Genomic DNA, 21,368 nt, shown 5'->3' on the forward strand with positions numbered 1-21,368 from the left:
GGTCCAAAGTATACAGTAAACCTGAACTGGTGCATCCGAATCTAATACTGGTCTCCCAGGAGCCGCACAAAGCAGACACTCTTAGAAGCTTCACTCTTCTTGTACTTGAGTCGGCATTGTGCTTTTGTATTCAATCCCGATATAATTTACGTCTCTCAAGGTCAATGTGAAGGTCCAAGGGATAAAGTAAACCAGCACTGATGCATCGGAAACTAATACTGGTCTCCCAGGAGCCGCACAAAGCACAAACTCTTAAAACATTCTTTCTTCTTGCACTTAAGTCGGCATTTTGCCTTTTGAATTCAATCCCGATGCAATTTCTGTGTTTCATGGTAAACGCAAAAGTCGAAGGGATACAGTAAACCTGCACTGGTGCATAGGAATCTATTACTGGTCACCAAGGAGCCGTTCAAAGCACAAACTATTAGAAGATTTACTATTCTTGTACTTAAGTCGGCATTGTGACTTTTGTATTCAATCCTGATGCATTTTCAGTGTTTCATGGTCAATGTTAGGGTCCAAGGGATTCACTAAACCTGCACTGGTACATCGGAATCTAATACTGGACTCCAGGAGATTCTCAAAGCACAAACTCTTAGAAGATTCACTCTCCTTGTACTTAATTCGGCATTGTGCCTTTTGTTCTCAATCCCGACGCAATTTCTGTGTTTTATGTTCGATTTGAAGGTCCAAGGGATTCAATAAACCTGCACTGGTGCATCGGAATCTAATACTGGTCTCCCAGCAGCCGCTCAAAGCAGAAACTCTTAAAAGCTTCACTCTTCTTGAACTAAAGTCGGCATTTTGCATTTTGTATTCAACCCCGATGCAATTTCTGTGCCTCATGGTCAATGCGAAGGTCCAAGGGATACAGTAACCCTGCATTGGTGCATCGGAATCTAATACTGGTCTCCCAGGAGCCGCTCATGCACAATCTCTTAGAAGATTCACTCTTCTTGCACTTTAGCCGGTATTGTGCCTTTTGTATTCAATCCCGATGCCATTTGCTCAAATTCATGATCAATGTGAGTGTTCAAGGGATACTGTTAGCCTGAACTGGTGCATCGGAATCTAATACTGGTCTACCAGTTGACGCTCAAAGCTCAAACTCTTAGATGATTCACTCTTCTTGTACATAAGTCGGCATTGTGCCTTTTGTATTCAATCCCGATGCAATTTCTGTGTCTCATGGTCAATGTGAAGGTCCAAGGGATACAGTAAACCTGCATTGGTGCATCGGAATCTAATACTGGTCTCCAAGGAGCCGCTCATACACAAAATCGTAGAAGAATCACTCTTCTTGTACTTAAGTCGGCATTGTGTGTTTTGTATTCAATCCCGATGTAATTTCTATGTGTCATGATCAATGTGAAAGTCCAAGGGAATCGATAAACCTGCACTGGTGCTTCGGAATTTAATACTGGTCCCCCAGGAGCCGCTCAAATCACAAACTCTTAGAAGATTCTCTCTTCTAGTACTTAAGTCGTCATTGTTCCATTTGAATTCAATCCCGATGCAATTACTGTGTTTCATGGTCAATGTGAAAGTCGAAGGGATACAGTAAACCTGCATTGATGCATTGGAATCTAATTTTGGTCTCCCAGGAGCCGCTCAAAACTCAAATTCTTAGATGATTCACTCTTGTACTTAAGAGGCATTAAGCCGTTTGTATTCAATAGCGATCCAATTTCTGTGTTACATGAACAATGTGACAGTCCAAGGGATAGAATAAACCTACATTGGTGCAGCGGAATCTAATACTGGTCTCCCAGGAGACGCTCTAAGCACAACCTCTTAGGAGATTCACTCCTCTTGTACTTAAGTCGGCATTCGGTGTTTTGTATTCAATTATGATGCAATTTCTGTGTTTCATGGTCAATGTTAAAGTCCAAGGGACACAGTAAAACTGCACTGGTGCATCGGGATCCAATACTGGTCTCCCAGTAGTCGCTCAAAACTCATATTCTTAGATGATTCACTCTTCTTGTACTTATGTCGGCATTAAGCCTTTTGTATTCAATCCCGATGCAATTTCTGTGTTTCATGGTCAATGTGAAGGTCCAAGGTATACAGTATACCTGCACTGGAGCATCGGAATCTAATACTTTACCCATTAGGAGTCGCTCAAAGCACAAACTCTTAGAAGATTCACTCATCTTGTACATAAGGCGGCGTAGAGCGTATCGTATTCAATGCAGATGAAATTTCTGTGTTTCGTGGTTAATGTGAAAGTCGAAAGGATACAGTAAACCTGCGCTGGTGCATCGGAATCTAATACTGGTCCCCCATGAGCCGCTCAAATCACAAACTCTTAGAAGATTCATTCTTCTTGTACTCAATTCGGCATTGTGTCTTTTGTATTCAATTGCGGTGCAATTTCTGCGTTTCATGGTCAATATGAAGGTCAAAGGGATACAGTAAACCTGAACTGGTGCATCGGAATGTAATACTGGTCTCCCAGGATACGCTCAAAGCAGAAACGCATGGAAGATACACTCTTCTTGTACTTAAGTCGGCATTGTTCCATTTCAATTCAATCCCGATGCGTTTTCTGTGTATCATGGTCAATGTGAAAGTCGAAGGGATACAGTAAACCTGCATTGATGCATTGGAATCTAATACTGGTCTCCCAGGAGCCGCTCAAAACTCAAATTCTTAGATGATTCACTCTTCTTGTACTTAGGTCGGCATTAAGCCGTTTGTATTCAATCCCGCTCCAATTTCTGTGTTACATGGTCAATGTGACAGTCCAAGGGATAGAGTAAACCTGCATTGGTGCAGCGGAATCTAATACTGGTCTCCCAGGAGACGCTCTAAGCACAACCACTTAGGAGATTCACTCCTCATGTACTTAAGTCGGCATTGGGTGTTTTGTATTCAATCCCGATGCAATTTCTGTGCATCCTGGCCATGTGAAGGTCCAAAGGATTCAGTAAACCTGCACTGGTGCATGGGAATCTAATACGCGTATTACAGGAGCCACTCAAAGCACAAACATTTGGAAGATTCACTCCTCTTGTACTTAAGTCGGCATTGTGCCTTTTGTATTCAATCCTGATGCAATATCTGTGTTTCATGCACATTGTGAAGGTCCAAGACATTCAGTAAACCTGCACTGGTGCATCGGAATCTAATACTGGTCTCCCAGGAGCCGTTCAAAGTTCAAAATCTTAGAAGATTCAGTCTTCTTGTACCTAAGTCGGCATTGTGCCTTTTGTATTCAATCCCGATCCAATTTCTGTGTGTCACGGTCAATGAGAAGGTCCAAGGGATACAGGAAACCTGCACTGCTGCATCGGAATCTAATACTGGTCTCCCAGGAGCCGCTCAAAGAACAAACTCTCAGAAGATTCACTCTTCTTGTACTTAAACCGGCATTGTGCCTTTTGTATTCAATCCCGATGCAATTTCTGTGTTTCATGATCAATGTGAGGGTCCAAAGGATTCAGTAAACCTGCACTGGTGAATCGGAGTCTATTACTGGTCTCCCAGGAGACGCCCAAACTACAAACTCATAGACGTTTCACTGTTTCTGTACTTAAGTCGTAAATGTGCCATTAGTATTCAATCCCAATGCAATTTCTGTGTTACACGGTCACTGTGAAAGTCCAAGGGATACAGTAATCCTGCACTGGTGCATTGGAATATAATACTGGTCTGCCACGAGCAGCTCAAACACAAACTCTTAGAAGTTTCACTCTTCTTGTACTTAAGTCGTCATTGTGCCTATTCTATTCAATCCCTATCCAATTTTTGTGTTTCATGGTCAAAGTGAAGGTACAAGGCATACAGTAAACCTGCACTGGTGCAACGGAATCTAATACTTTACCCCCAGGAGTCGCTCAAAGCACAAACTCTTAGAAGATTCACTCTTCTTGTACATAAGTCGGATTAGAGCCAATTGTATTCAATCACGATGGAATTTCGGAGTTTCATGGTCAATGTGAACGTCCAAGGGATTCTGCAGACCTGCACTGGTGCATCGCAATCTAATACTGGTCTTCCATAATCTGTACAAAGCAGAAACTCTTAGAAGATTCACTCTTCTTGTACTTATGCCGGCATTGTGCCTTTTGTATGCAATCCTGATGCATTTCTGTGTCTCATGGTCAATGTGAAGGTCCAAGGGATTCAGCAATCCTGCACTGGTGAAACGGAATCTAATACTGGTCTCCCAGGAACCGCTCAAAGCACAAACTCTTAGAAGATTCACTCTTCTTGTATTTAAGTCGGCATTCTGCCTTTTGTATTCAGCCCCGATGCAATTTATGTGTTCCATGTCAATCTGAAAGTCCAATGGATACAGTAAACCTGCAGTGGTGTATCTGAATCTAATTCTGGTCTCCCAGGAGCCACTCAAAGCACAAAATCTTAGAAGATTCACTCTTCTTGTACTTAAGTCGTCATAGTGCCTATTCTATTCAATCCCGATCCAATTTCTGTGTTTCATGGTCAATGTGAAGGTACAAGGGATACAGTAAACCTGCACTGGTTCGTCGGAATCTAATACTGGTCTCCCAGGAGCCGCTCAAATCACAAAGTCTTAGAAGATTCACTCTTCTTGTACTTAAGTCGGCATTGTGCCATTTTTATTCAATCACGATGCAATTTCTGTGTTTCACGGTCAATATGAAAGTCCAAGGGATACAGTAAACCTGCACTGGTGCATCGGAATCTAATACTGGTCTACCAGGAGCCGCTGGAAGCACAAACTCTTAGAAGATTCACTCTTCTTGTACTTAACTTGGCATTGTGTGTTTTGTATTCAATCCCGATGCAATCTCTGTTTTTCACGGTCAATGTCCTGCAAAGTAGTGTTCCACGGCCTGCACAATCTAGAGAACATACTTGTCCGCCACTAATCCTGTGAGTGACCCAGGTGCAAGACCTGTCCCACAAATCCACCCACCACCTCCTACAGCAGTCCAGTCGCAGGCATCTCCCACCATATAAAAGGCACGATCATGTGCAAAAGCAACCTGTTAAAAATCAGCTATGCTGCAATTACCATACAATTTTCCATGTAGGGATGACAAGTAACCAACTGTTCACTCGCAGTAATGTCTAGCACCAAACTGTGGCAAACCACAGACTTGACATTGCAGTTGCCAAGAGGCTGTACACCACTTCAACAACTGCTTCACTAGACATACCATTTGGATATTCCCTTCCAGTGCAAGTTTCTCTGAACTACACAGGTGGAAATTGTCTCTGCAGCACATCTAGTGCCATTCACCTGACCTAAACCTCTGCTAATTTGTTTCCCACTGTATCACTTTACCTTTTCCCTTCTCTCTTCTGTACCCACCAATCTTTTCCCATTCAGACCATGTACTGTCTTCTCCAATCACTCTGCCCCCCCACCCCTAGCAGCTACTGTGGGTGTGTACATTTGGGTGTTTGTGTGGTTTCCAAACTAAACCATGTGCATTTTAGATATGTTAGACCCATATACTTTACCTGAAACTAATTCTCTGAGGTACTGAGACTACTGCTTCCTGGCTCAGGGTTTCTATTTTCAGCTAACACAGTAGTATTGTCTACAAACAAAAGTGTATGGGACAGCATATTTACCAATGAATCATTCACACTGGACACCAAAACGACTGTTGTGGGGCATGTAGACAACCCCTGAGATGGTGCACCAAGGCTGTGTGACTGCAGGAGCAGACAGCAAAAACTCTACACAAAAGATGGTCTAGCACGTCTCAGAGCTTACAGTCAAAAATTATCAGGCAAGGTGTCCATATTATGCAAATTAACGTAGGATTAACAAGTGACAAATGCAGTTACCAAAGCAAATTAAATGATGAGCATGCCATCAGTATTATAGCTCTAAAGGAAATGCATTTAGGTGATAATTCAGCAGCTACATGCAAGATTACGCAATATAAAGCAATATCAATACTCCTCTCAATTGTTAGGTGCATCCACAATAAATGAAAAAAGAAACAGCTCTTGGATTATGCTGGCTTAAGCTGTCAGAAAATTAGTGATGTAGAAGTAATTAGGATAAAACTCAAAGGCCTGGTTATTACATCAGTCCACAAATCACCTAACGGAAAGTGTCTGACACTAGTCTTACACACAGCAACTAGACAGCACGTATATGTTTAAGATTTTAATTCCAAAACACAACCTGGAGATACATAAATAGAGACAAAAATAGAGAACCATTGTTCGAATGGATCAACACACAAGAAATTATCTAAGTTTGATGCCAAGGAATTTAAAAAGTTTTGGGCAGGCAGATGGAAACTGATACAAAACCTGACCCATCCATCTTTTCCACTGATGAGAACAAATTACCACTGAATCACTCAATAGTAGTACCTAAACATTTTTCAAGGAGTGTACATTGGCTCACAAAAGTTATCATTGGTGCTGAAATATCAGTTACAAAATACATTGATAAACCCTCATGGCAATTTGAAAAAGCTAACTAGATACAATACACCCAGGAAGTGGAGAGCAACCCACACTGGACACCTCAAAAGTCAGAACATTGGGAATTATTGTAGATGTAGCTAAATGGAATATCTGAAGGGAAGTAACAAAATAATGTGTACTAGGATTGGACAAACCTGCCCAAGTCCTCTACAAAGGATACCAAGTGTCTAAATAATGTTTTGATAACATTTTGTATTTAAAAATATGTGTGTGTATAAATTGTTCATGTTGATGTAAATTTGACAATTTAAGAAATGGTCATGCTTAGGAACAATGTAAGAAATAGGTGTTATGTAAAAACCAGTGTGCTTTTGTTTGAAACGAAAATGGCTGTGGCGCACGGAAGAGGTGCGAAAGGCGAATTGGCGTGCTACCTTGAGCAAGTTCGGGAAGTAAGTCACACAGTCTGAAGGCAGCAGTGATTGAGGTAACTCCTTTGTGGAGCAGAAGCTTTGCCTGCAAATTTTCATAAAAATGCCTCGGTTGAAGACTGCAAACAGCTTACAGCATAGCTGCGAGTTGTTGAGCTACTGTATGTAAAACTGAATGAAGCCAAGAAGAGAAATTGAGCCCATACAGCAAGAAACTTGCAGGCCGTAGTGTGGGTAGTGTAGCCATCATAACTGTTCACCACACTCAAGCCTACAGCCACCAGATAAGATTTTTTTCTATTTTTACCTTTGTACAGCATGAACCATTAATTTAAACTGTGTTTTAATAATCATTCTTGAACTTTACGGAAACTGGCTCACCCTGTTATTTCATCCTAATCATACATCTGTATAGGGTTCCTTCCTGGTGTTTGATTAATCCGAGTGTCCTGTTTTACAGACTTATGAAGTGCCAAGTTAATATAAAGAGGCACCATTTAAATTGCTTTAGTGTAAATAATAAAAATGTTTTCTTAACTATTGCAAAGTGTTATGGTTTGCTTACATAAAATTCAATCAGAGTGAAGCCAAGTTACTAGAACCTGTTAGATGGCTACACAGAATTATTTCAAACAATAATAGCTTTTGAAAGTAAATTCCACCAAGAAAGAGGTTTTCTTTAAGTGAAATGTTCAGTTAAAAAGTGTGTGCTTTAGTGTCTAAGTATTTAAGTTTCTTGATTATGGAAAGTGCTTTTCTAAAGGTAGTCCCCCCCACCCCGGCTAATTTTTTTTACCTTCCTTGAAGTTATCTACTGGGCTTTTTCTTTTTTAAAAACATAATGTATAAAGATGCAGCCCAAAATTGTTTAAGTGGGGTAATTTATTTGAAGAGCCAAACTAAACAGTAGCAAGAAAGTAGGCAAAATTCACATTTCTGCTTCTCCAATACTTCACTATTTCATTGCCAGGATAGGTTGGTGACCATTAAGTACATGTTTTAAACCACTAAATGAACTTGGAAATGAGTTTTCCTAGCTTCAGTATATTATTATTCATACTGTGTTCCTATCTTGCCACTGGGTAAGATCTTAGGAAAAGAAGTGAATAGTCCAATTTACTTATCCATTAGACGCAACACACGGTAAATCCTGTAAGAAGGATAACTCTATTGATTATCTTTTCCTGTAAACAGGACTATCCTTCGATAGTGTATTTTATTTTAAAACTAAACTAAATTTTAGTAAGAGGGTTATACGTGGCAACATAGAGACAGGGTTTCTGTTATTTACGTAAAAGCATACTAATATCATAATGGTAGTGTTATAAGGTCCTATTAATGTGTGGTCATGACACTTGTTAAATGTCTCACCACATTCCTATTGAAACTACTTACTCTTCTTGTAAATAACACCTATGACAATTTTATACAAATGTCCACTAAGACTTTGCCCGTCAACTTTCATTTAGGTAACAGCGATCTTTTAGATGTATTTAAATCAGTACTGTTAAGAAATACTGACTAGCTTTATTTTCAAGAATCTCAAGTTTAAGTTATACATACTGTTATCCTCCAATAAGAATCATTGGCCGATTCTTCATCTTTGACAGGTTCAGCATGCCTGCAATGCAAAACATTATCTTTTGTATTAACAGATGAAATCCAACTTTTTAAATTTAATAAATGCTTATACAAACATAAAGTTTCTTCAAAAAATGTATTTATGACAACTTCCTGTCACAGATAATTTTCACTGAATGTTGCAACCCAGTTATAATGCTGATGAGAAGCAAATGTTGTTCTTTTCCCTCTCTTCCTTCACCATCTCCTGTTTTGTTCACCTTGACATATTTCTACCAAACAGACTACCCCAATGGATCCACTGCTTATATTTAACACACAGTAAATTCAGTGCAAATATTTCCTTAACACAGGATGTGCATTGACGAGCTTGAATTAATCAGAAAAATATAAACAGATACTAACCGTTCCACAGCTCTTACAAAATACTTGCATTAAGTAATCATCAAAGCTACTTTTTGTACAGCAAGAGGACTAAAAGTCAAAATGGTGCTACATGCTACAGGCAGTGCAATACAATTTATTTTACTCATTGCTACAGCAATAAATGTACTTATAAAAATATTCAGACTTAGACTATAATCAAATACAGAGAGAGAAAATATTCTAACTAAAGAGATATAGCAGCCATAGGCAGAAACAAATAAAAAAACTGATACTAATCTTAGCTTTGAGGACCAAAAGTTTCTTCATCTGGAAAACACAAAAAGAGAAATGAGACTGTTCAAGAATTAAGGATGAAAATTCAGGATCTTGAGTCAAGGAAGATGGACATGATGAAATTCAGTTGCGAAAGAGCAGCAGATGATGTAATTTTAAATGCTGAGAAATAAGATCTCTTCAAGAGGAGCCACCAAAAGGTCAAATAAGTGAAGAACAAGCTGAAAATACCGGTAAATGGGCTAAAATGGCGGCAAATAGATAAAGGAAACAGAAAGAAAGTGCTGAAGAACAGGCAACCAAACAACAACAACAACAACAACAACAATAATAACAGCACATTGTAGCAATATATAATAGCAGTCCCACAACATCTGGAGGAAGATTTTCCACTAACAGAGCAATAAATTCATGAAGCCATCAAATCTTCCAAAACTTCAAAGCAACAAATGAAGACTCCACTACAGCAAAATTATTGAAATAGTCAGAACACACAAATGATCTACAACTGCTGTTTGAGAACATTTGGAAAGCTGAAGAGATTATTGAAAGCATTAATCCACAGCTATGAAAAAAAGGGGACACTCAAAATGTCAACAATGGCAGAGATGCCTCACTTCTGCCAGTGGTATACAAAATATTATCAAAAATTCTCTGGACAGAGTTGTAGAAACTTTAGACAAATAACTGGGAGAATCTCGAGGAGCTCTAGAAAGGGAAGACCCTGTACAGAGCAGATGTTTATTAGAAAATCGATAATCCTCCACAGACTGCTAATCACCAAACCTATAATAGTATCATGTATTGGTTTCAAGAAAACGTTTGATTTGGTAGGCAGAGAAATTATAGGTAAAATCATCAAAGAATTTTGTATTAAAGCAAACATAATCCTCAAAACACTAGCAAATAGGATGACTGAAGCTAAATTTATGGGAGAAGTATCTCAACCATTTGAAATAAAAACTGGTGTTAGACAAGGGGACAGTTTATCACCTTTACTGTAACACTGCATTCTAGAAAAAATAGAAAGTATCTGGAATTTGGAGAAAAAAAAATTACAAAATTGAACCAATAATTTTAGGACGAATAACAAATGGAATTAAGGTAAACTGCCTGGCTTCTGCAGATGATTCTGATATACTTTCAAAAAATCTGACAGACAGTTATTGAAAGAAATCTTTTGGAAGAAATAGCAAAGAGAGCAGGTCCCAAAATTTCAGCCGAAAAAACAACATTGATGACAATTTCAAACAATGCATCAACATTCTTAGAAAAACAAAAATGTAAAATAGCATTAGTAAGTAAATTTAAATATATTGGACAAACTGTACAACAAAATGGACTAGAAGAATTAACAGTAGATGCAAGAGTCAGCAAACTGGAGAGAGCAAATCGTTTTACAAAGGATATTTACAACAAGAAATAAACAACTAAAAAAACAAAACTAAAACACTATCCCACAGTGGTATGACCAGGATGTTTATATGGATGAGGATGCCTAATGATGAACTATAAGCTGGACAGAACAGAGGTTCCTCAAAGGAGCATTATTAGAAAATAATGATTGCAATACAAGCTACAGATGGCTGGAAAATGAGAAGTAATGAGGAGATCTACAAAAATTTTGAGAAAATATCAGAAGTAATGGCTAAAAGAAGATTAATCTTTTTTTAGAGACCTCTACTGAATGAGTAGTACTGGAAGAAGGACTCAATGATAGCATGGATTACAGAAATAAGAAAGAAACAACATCAAACAATCAGAAATAATAGAAAGAAACCTTTTTACAGATAAAATACTGAATTTAAAAGGATCATCACCTCTCCAAGATCAAAATTAATTTCATCCCTCTCAATAAGACCGTGAAAACCGGAAATAAAATTCATAAATATGATATTGCGAAGATCAAAATCAATCAAAACATATTGGAACAATGCCACCAGTAACTGACAGTTGAATCCCATAAATGGGCAGACATTGCCTCCATGATCCAACAAGCAGCTAATACTACAATCCTGACAGCTAAAAAGAGGAATCATACATGGTGGAATGAGGTTTGTGGTGAGGTGGTGGCCTAAACAGCAAGTGCATGGAAAAAGTGGAATTCTACCAGGAGTCCTGATGATTTTGATGTATTCCACGAAGTTCGAAAATATGCAGCCAGAACTCTATGAAGGTCTAAGCAATTGCATGAGAAACAGCAGTTAGAATAGATCGATCAGCGTTTCCAGATAAACAATGTCAGAGACTTCTATCAGACGTTCAAATCGAACTTGAAAGGATACCAAGCCCCTAGTTTTTGTTTTAGAGACGAAAATGGAAAGCTCAGTGTTGTGTACATAGTTCCGCATATTCAGCGCGTACACAAATTTCCCACTAGAGTGCGCCCCGCTAAGCAAAACAGCGCAGGCGCAGCGCTCGTCCATCTCCGCACTATGAGATGGCGCTGCCATAGAGATGGACAAAATTCTGCTTCCGCCGATCCGCGTATTAATATGTAACGCAGCCAATGAGATTGCTGCTAACATAGAACATTTTCTCCTCGCGCATCACACTCGCGCAGTGATACATGAACGTGCGAGGTATTATAACGAGTGTAAAGACCTTCGATCAGTCAGTCTGCATTTGTCTGCACCTGTCTGTATGAGTCTGCATTAGTCTGTACCAGTCTGCATTAGTCTGTACCAGTCCGTCGAGTTCTACAATTGTCTGTACCAGTCCATAGTCAAGATTCAGTCTGCGCCTGATAAGATTACCATATTCCTGTACATAGCCATGAAGATAAATGTATAGACACTTTTGTCAAGTATCTGAGATATATGTGAGAATAAGATTAACGTACCAATCCCAAAGAACTTCAGATTGTCAATTGTAAATAGCATCCAGAACCAAGTTAAGTAATTTTTATATTTGTTATTATTTTAGTAAATGTGTGTGAAAATTAATCAAATTCTGTTTAAAGTTGGTCACCGTCAATCTGCTACTCTAAGCATGCAAGTGGCATTTCTATCATCTGACCGAATGGCAGAAGATAAACATGCCATGATAAGACCACGAGACATATTGCTGACACTCGCTTACTTCGTTAGAGCAACAAGTCAAATAATCTGATGGTGTGTGTACTGAAGGTCTTACAGTATGCACACCACACTCGGCCTGACCAACAAAGAAAACTGCAAGATCATGTCTCGTTACTTTGAAAACCTACTTAATTGTGATGAACCGAAAGAAAGATTCCCTGCATGTGCCCCAATCCACAAACTACCCCTAATCTCCATCTAGTAAAGAGGAGACCAAAGAGATCATCAACAACTTTAAGAATAATAAGACAGCTGGAGAGGATTCAATAGTGGTGGAACTACTGAAGCTGGCAAATAATGAAACTCTAGATATACTAGTCCAACTTTTTGAGGAGATCTGGAGAGCTGGGATGATACCAACTGAATGGCAGTCAGCTTTAATCCATCGTCTACACAAAAAAGGTGATAAATAGAATGTCAATAACTATAGGGGTACCTCATTAGTATCTGTTCCATATAAGATTCTCTCCAAAGTGATACAGAATAGAATAGAAGGTCATTGTAACCAACTGATTGGGGACTATCAAGCTGGTTTCCGAAAGGGCGATTCTTGCGCAGAACAGATCTTTAGCCTGAAGAACATCATCAGGTCCAAAAAACTGGAAGAAATAACTATGTGGTCATGTTTGTTGATTTTCAAAAAGTATATGACTCCATCGACTGACAGGCATTAATGAATATTTTGGAAAAGTTTGGGATGGATAATACCTCAAGAAAGCTGATCAAACAAACTCTTACTAACACAGCGTCAAAATTTAAATTTATGGGTGAGGTATCTAAACCCTTTACAATCAGAACGGACATAAGACGAGGAGATGGACTATCCCTCTCCTTTTCAATTGTGTCTTGGAAAAGGTCACTCGAGAGTGGAGAAAGTTGTTAGCCCAAGAAGAAACAAATGAAGAGTGGTTCAGACTTGGTCCTAAGAACAAAGGGGTGTGCATTGACTGCTTAGATTTTGCGGCTGACCTGGCCATTTTTGCTAACAACATAGAGTCAGCAGTCAACAAGATAAATAGGCTGTCAGAAATTGCTGAAAAAAGTTAGACTCCAGATCTCTATTCAAAAGACAAAATATATGACGAACATCTGTGATGGACCTGAATGGATGATAACCAACCTGGGAAAAAATCGGATGAGTTAAGAATTTCAGGTATCTCGGTGAAGTCATCCACCAGGAGAATGGATTAAAAGAAGAAGCAATTGCCAGGATGAGGAAGTTAGACCAAGCATACCAACTGACAAAGAATACTTATAACAAAAAGTCTATGAGTATGTGGGCCAAGTTCCAACATTATAATACAGTTGTAAAACCTGAGGGCTTATAAGCATCCAAAACTTTGACCACGAATAGACAAGGTCAAGCTGAGCGGCTGGAAAAGCGTGAGTGTAGGATATTAAGGAAAATCCTAAGGTAATAGATGGGTCGATGGACAATGGCGAATGAGAGCAAATGAGGAATCGTGCAGCAAGACAGAACCTATCACAGCATCCATTACAAAGAAATGATTGTTATTTTATGGTCATCTCATGAAAATGGACGGTGATCGACTATCAAAAAGAATACAGAATTTCATCCCATCTAAGAAAACGAGGCCGAGATGGTTCAAAGAATGTGAAAAAGATCTTAAGCAGATTGGTATCTCAGAGAGAAATTCCTGAAAGGAACAAATTTAGAAGATTGGTGACCAACTATCAAGGTTTTAACATGGCATCAACATCCGAAAGACAGTGAGGACCCTTATCTGAAGGGCATAAAAAGGTACTTCTTGGAGGGGCTCAGAAGATACTGGCAGGAAGTCAAAGCTGGAGCAAGAACAAGACCTGGACACTACAGTGAAGTCGGTTGTTACCACGCAGTCCATAAAGACTCACCTCGATAAAAAAAAAAAAAAATAAAAATAAAAGGCTTTCGATGCAGAAGAAATAGGGGATTGAGAACAACACGAATAGAATAAAGGGGGAAAAACATGAGGAGGAGATGGATGAGTACTGGAAAAACAGGAGACGACAAGGGAAGAAGAAGAAGTGAAGTTATTACATGATGAGAGATGGTGATTGCATTTGATTTGATTCAGTTTTCGTTACATACACCGAAAAAATGAGATGATTCTCAAGGGTGTGGAACATGTCAGAATGTATAACACAAAACATTTTAATATAATGAATACTACCCTGATCATTTGTCACGAGATTGTCAAAATAGGTGAATACAATACAGTAAACTGGAGAAGCTAATATTTACAGAATTAATACGCTGTCAGAATGAAATATTGTTGTTGTTGTTGTTGTTGTTGTTGTGGTCTTCAGTCCTGAGACTGGTTTGATGCAGCTCTCCATGCTACTCTATCCTGTGCAAGCTTTTTCATCTCCCAGTACCTACTGCAACCTACATCCTTCTGAATCTGCTTAGTGTATTCATCTCTTGGTCTCCCTCTACGATTTTTACCCTCCACGCTGCCCTCCAATACTAAATTGGTGATCCCTTGATGCCTCAGAACATGTCCTACCAACCGATCCCTTCTTCTGGTCAAGTTGTGCCACAAACTTCTCTTCTCCCCAATCCTATTCAATACTTCCTCATTAGTTATGTGATCTACCCATCTAATCTTCAGCATTCTTCTGTAGCACCACATTTCAAAAGCTTCTATTCTCTTCTTGTCCAAACTATTTATCATCCATGTTTCACTTCCATACATGGCTACACTCCATACGAATACTTTCAGAAATGACTTCCTGACACTTAAATCTATACTGGATGTTAACAAATTTCTCTTCTTCAGAAACGCTTTCCTTGCCATTGCCAGCCTACATTTTATATCCTCTCTACTTCGACCATCATCAGTTATTTTGCTCCCCAAATAGCAAAACTCCTTTACTACTTTAAGTGCCTCATTTCCTAATCTAATTCCCTCAGCATCACCCGACTTAATTAGACTACATTCCATTATCCTTGTTTTGCTTTTGTTGATGTTCATCTTATATCCTCCTTTCAAGACACTGTCCATTCCATTCAACTGCTCTTCCAAGTCCTTTGCTGTCTCTGACAGAATTACAATGTCATCGGCGAACCTCAAAGTTTTTATTTCTTCTCCATGAATTTTAATACCTACCCCGAATTTTTCTTTTGTTTCCTTTACTGCTTGCTCAATATACAGATTGAACAACATCGGGGAGAGGCTACAACCCTGTCTTACTCCCTTCCCAACCACTGCTTCCCTTTCATGTCCCTTGACTCTTATAACTGCCATCTGGTTTCTGTACAAATTGTAAATAGCCTTTCGCTCCCTGTATTTTACCCCTGACACCTTTAGAATTTGAAAGAGAGTATTCCAGTCAACATTGTCAAAAGCTTTCTCTAAGTCTACAAATGCTAGAAACATAGGTTTGCCTTTCCTTAATCTTTCTTCTAAGATAAGTCGTAAGGTCAGTATTGCCTCACGTGTTCCAGTGTTTCTACGGAATCCAAACTGATCTTCCCCGAGGTTGGCTTCTACTAGTTTTTCCATTTGTCTGTAAAGAATTCGTGTTAGTATTTTGCAGCTGTGACTTATTAAGCTGATAGTTCGGTAATTTTCACATCTGTCAACACCTGCTTTCTTTGGGATTGGAATTATTATATTCTTCTTGAAGTCTGAGGGTATTTCGCCTGTTTCATACATCTTGCTCACCAGATGGTAGAGTTTTGTCAGGACTGGCTCTCCCATGGCCGTCAGTAGTTCCAATGGAATATTGTCTACTCCGGGGGCCTTGTTTCGACTCAGGTCTTTCAGTGCTCTGTCAAACTCTTCACGTAGTATCATATCTCCCATTTCATCTTCATCTACATCCTCTTCCATTTCCATAATATTGTCCTCAAGTACATCACCCTTGTATAGACCCTCTATATACTCCTTCCACCTTTCTGCTTTCCCTTCTTTGCTTAGAACTGGGTTTCCATCTGAGGTCTTGATATTCATACAAGTCGTTCTCTTATCTCCAAAGGTCTCTTTAATTTTCCTGTAGGCGGTATCTATCTTACCCCTAGTGAGATAGGCCTCTACATCTTTACATTTGTCCTCTAGCCATCCCTGCTTAGCCATTTTGCACTTCCTGTCGATCTCATTTTTGAGACGTTTGTATTCCTTTTTGCCTGTTTCACTTACTGCATTTTTATATTTTCTCCTTTCATCAATTAAATTCAATATTTCTTCTGTTACCCAAGGATTTCTACTAGCTCTCGTCTTTTTACCTACTTGATCCTCTGCTGCCTTCACTACTTCATCCCTCAAAGCTACCCATTCTTCTTCTACTGTATTTATTTCGCCCATTCCTGTCAATTGCTCCCTTATGCTCTCCCTGAATCTCTGTACAACCTCTGGTTCTTTTAGTTTATCCAGGTCCCATCTCCTTAAATTCCCACCTTTTTGCAGTTTCTTCAGTTTTAATCTACAGGCCATAACCAATAGATTGTGGTCAGAGTCCACATCTGCCCCTGGAAATGTCTTACAATTTAAAACCTGGTTCCTAAATCTCTGTCTTACCATTATATAATCTATCTGATACCTTTTAGTATCGCCAGGGTTCTTCCATGTATACAACCTTCTTTCATGATTCTTAAACCAAGTGTTAGTTATGATTATGTTGTGCTCTGTGCAAAATTCGACCAGGCGGCTTCCTCTTTCATTTCTGTCCCCCAGTCCATATTCACCTACTATGTTTCCTTCTCTCCCTTTTCCTACACTCGAATTCCAGTCACCCATGACTATTAAATTTTCGTCTCCCTTCACAATCTGAATAATTTCTTTTATTTCATCATACATTTCTTCAGTTTCTTCGTCATCTGCAGAGCTAGTTGGCATATAAACTTGTACTACTGTAGTAGGCGTGGGCTTCGTATCTATCTTGGCCACAATAATGCGTTCACTAAGCTGTTTGTAGTAGCTTACCCGCATTCCTATTATCCTATTCATTATTAAACCTACTCCTGCATTACCCCTATTTGATTTTGTGTTTAGAACCCTGTAGTCACCTGACCAGAAGTCTTGTTCCTCCTGCCACCGAACTTCACTAATTCCCACTATATCTAACTTCAACCTATCCATTTCCCTTTTTAAATTTTCTAACCTACCTGCCCGATTAAGGGATCTGACATTCCACGCTCCGATCCGTAGAACACCAGTTTTCTTTCTCCTGATAACGACATCCTCTTGCGTAGTCCCCGCCCGGAGATCCGAATGGGGGACTATTTTACCTCCGGAATATTTTACCCAAGAGGACGCCATCATCATGTAATCATACAGTAAAGCTGCATGCCCTCGGGAAAAATTACAGCTGTAGTTTCCCCTTGCTTTCAGCCGTTCGCAGTACCAGCACAGCAAGGCCGTTTTGGTTATTGTTACAAGGCCAGATCAGTCAATCATCCAGACTGTTGCCCTTGCAACTACTGAAAAGGCTGCTGCCCCTCTTCAGGAACCACACGTTTGTCTGGCCTCTCAACAGATACCCCTCCATTGTGGTTGCACCTACGGTACGGCTATCTGTATCGCTGAGGCACGCAAGCCTCCCCACCAACGGCAAGGTCCATGGTTCATGGGGGGGGGGGGGGGGGGGGGGGGGGGGGGGGAAACATTGTTATGCACTATTAATAAATTTATGTTATGCACTATTAATAAATTTAGCATACACAAAATACCTAATATTGACTGTTGCAACCAAGTACTGTCAAAACTTAAATCTAACATATTTTTACTTACGCTGGCCTAACAGTCTCTGTTAGGAAATTCATCTGTAGAGTAGAAGGCATTGCCTATCAAAAAGTCATTCAAACTCTGTTTAAACTGTGCTTTATCTGAAACCAAGTTTTTAATGGTTGCTGGTAATTTATTGAAAATGTGTGTTCCTGAATATTGGGCCCCCTTTTGGACCAACATAAGTGATTTTAGGTCTTTATGTAGATTGTTCTTATTCCTAGTATTGATAATATGTATTGAGCTATTTGTTGGAAATATAGATATATAACTTGCATCAAATTTCATTGAGGAGTAAGTATACTGAGAAGCAATGGTTGGAATTCAAAGTTCCTCGAATAAGTTCTACACGATGTTCTTCAAAGACTGGTCCCAGATACTCCATTGCACCATTCACCGAACCTGATAACCCCGAGCCGTCAGTAACAAAAATTAAGTCTTGCTTAAGAGATTTACAGCACTACATGCACTTGTTACCAAAGTCTCATTTACTTTTAGAGCTATCTGTTCCACTTCCTTTTTGGCCCCACTTCTCTCTGTCTTCACTATATCCCATACAGTTCTTATTTTGTTGCCAGATACAATCATCTTTTTCTCTTAATAAAGTTACTTCGATTTCTGGATTACTTGATTCAATATTTTGCAGTATTCTTTGCAATGCATTACAATTCTAATATCAGAAATGTTCCTAGATAGTAGATACAGTCTCCTTTTTGCCCCACATGATATCTTTATTCCTTGTGTAATCCATGGTTTATCTTTTGACTTCTGTGTGATCTGAGTTACCTTTAGGGGAAAACAATTTTCAAAAGAGGAGGTAACTTTATTAATAAATGCTTTGTATTTTCCATTTGAGTCAGGTAAACATCTCTCCAGTTCATGTCTTTGAGCAATTTCCTGAATTCCTCAATTTCTGGCTTATTTATTATCCTCCTGTACTCAGATTTAATATTTTTTTATCCTGACAAGTTTCAACATTTAACACAGGATGCTGCACGTCGTGATCAGATAGTCCATTTACTATTGGTTTTGTGATATGACTTTTTTCCCCTAGATTTGTTCATAAAGATATTATCAATAGCAGTCTCAGAGCATTTACATATCCTAGCTGCAAAGTTCACAGTAGGAACTAAATTGAATGATAGTGTTAAAAACACCAGCAACCACTATTTCCTCTTCTTTTTTTTTTACACAAGCTATTCCTTTCGCTTTGTGAAATGAAGCACCGCCTAGTTCCAAAACACAGGACTACTATGACAAGGTGAAATGTTCTCAGAGTGCTACATGTATGATAGTAAATGTAATCCGCACTATAGTTGTTTTCTGAGTAGTTATGCTGTGTGTGTTTCATTCAATCAGATGAAATGGAATAAAATCATCAATTTATTTATTTTGGCTCTTTATCACCAAGATACATTCAATGTTGGTTGAGGTTTATCTTTTGAATTCACTCCAGTGTAGATTGTCAAAATTTTATCAGTTGTCAAAGTACTTGTAACACAGTTTCCGAATTTACTGCCATCCAGGAAAGTTTCCCACTCAAATTATTCTCAGAGACTGAGAGCTGGCTGAAACCCAGAGTAGAAAGCTCTCACATATTTAGTGATTAATGGAATATATATCGGAAAGGCAGGTTAGACACTGTAGGAGAGGGAGTGTCCATTGTCTCTATTGAGGTCAAAGCTGATTGTGACACTGAAGTTACCTGGTTGCCTATAACAAGTCTATGTGAAATCACGTTAATTAATGGATGTTTTAATCATCCACCCAGTTCTGCTATGACAGTTTTGGAGCCATTCAAAGAAAGTCTACAGACAGTAGCACGTAAATACCTAGATCATGCAATGCTAGTTGGAGGTTAATTTAGCCTACTGAGTATAGATGGTAGCCTATGGTTTTATTTCAGGGGGTGCAGTCAATCTTGTGAAGCACTTTTGAATGTGGTTTTCGAAAATTGTCTTGAGCACCTAGTTTGGCATGCCACATGCAATGGAAATATCTTAGACCTTGTAGTTACAAACAGCCCAGATATCATCAATGGCTTCAGCATAGAGATGGGGATTAATAATCATGATAACATCATAACAACTAAGATTACAAAAATTAATAAATCAGTCAAGAAGGCTAGGAAAATGTTCATGCCAGAAAGAGCAGATAAGCAGATGTTAGCATCTCACTTAGACAGAACTGACATCACTTAGTTCCATTAAGATGGACATAGAGAGATTATGGTCAAAGCTTAAATAGATCGTGAATTGCACTCTCAACAAGTCTGTACCTAGTAAACGAATTATGGATGCAAAAGAGCCACTGTGGTTTAACAATGAAATTCAGAAAATACTGAGGAAGGAAAAGCTACTGCACTCTTAGTTCAAAAGAGAATGCCAAATGCCAACAAGGAAAGGTTACTACCACTGTCATACCTCAGCAAAAGATCTGGCTGAGAAGCAGGGGAAATTATTGTCCTATGTAAAATCACTAAGTGAGTCAAAGTTTTCCATCAAGTCACTTGACCAGTCTGGTGTGGCAGTAGGAGATAAATGTTTTAAATTTTGCATTCAAGAAAACATTCATGCAAGAGAATCATATAAACATACCGTCATTTGACAATAGCACAAAGACACCTAACAACAATCACCACAAGAGGCCAGCGCTAGCACAAGTTGTTCACATGATATTCGTTGGACTGTTGCCTGTAAACACATGCCATGTCAGTGCTCTTGGAAGAGAGCTGTGGCAGTGACACGGCTCTGTTGTTGTTCCTGTGTAGTGATCTGCAATGACGGGACGGTACAGGGGGGGGGGTCGAGATTCAAGCAGTAATTAAGAACTTCATAAAGAAAGGTATGAAAGCGAAGGACATTCATGCCGATTTCCAGAATACACCAGGGGACTCTGCTCCTTTGTCTTCAACTGTTGCCAAGTGGATAAATGAATTTAAATTTGGTCAGGAGAGCTTAGATGATGATCATCCATGAATAGGTCAGCCAAGATGTGTCACTACTCTAGAAATCATTGCAAAAGTGCGCATAATGATCAAGGAGGATCACCAATTTAGAGGGCATGAAATTGCTCACGCTTGCCAGATGTATCTGAAAGGTATTCACAAGATGGGTGCCGCGACTCTTGACGCTGGGTCAAAAACGCATGAGAATGGACATATCACAACAATGTTTGGCCTGTTTTAGGAGAAACAAACAAGATCTCTTGTGCTGGTTTGTGACCACGAAGAAACTTTGTTTTACTACTATACCCCAGAGACAAAGCAACAATCAAAGCAGTGGAAACATGCTGAATCTCCGCCGCCAAACTCCTTCAGCGGGGAAGGACTTGGCGTCAGTGTTCTGGGATGCGCCACCAAATTCCTTCAGCGGGGAAGATCATGGCATCAGTGTTCTGGGATGAGAAGGGGATTCTGTTTGTACATTGTCTCCCCACTGGGCAAACAATTACTGGAGAATACTATGCTAACCTTCTGGACAAATTATAACAAAAGG

The 21,368-nt window shown here is 39.3% G+C and overlaps 1 protein-coding gene across 1 annotated transcript in view; it reads right to left on the reverse strand.

The window, feature by feature from the left end:
* Nucleotides 1-8,386: 8,386 nt before the first annotated feature.
* LOC124594720 (molybdenum cofactor biosynthesis protein 1-like) overlaps nucleotides 8,387-21,368 on the reverse strand; it is a 62,146-nt gene continuing 49,164 nt past the window's right edge. Inside the window, exon 6 of the mRNA XM_047133089.1 lies at nucleotides 8,387-8,442. Within this exon, the coding sequence (XP_046989045.1) occupies nucleotides 8,387-8,442 (56 nt within the window). The remainder of the gene's footprint in view (nucleotides 8,443-21,368) is intronic.

The sequence above is a fragment of the Schistocerca americana genome, chromosome 2 (assembly GCF_021461395.2).
Source record: "Schistocerca americana isolate TAMUIC-IGC-003095 chromosome 2, iqSchAmer2.1, whole genome shotgun sequence".
Lineage (NCBI taxonomy): Eukaryota > Metazoa > Arthropoda > Insecta > Orthoptera > Acrididae > Schistocerca > Schistocerca americana.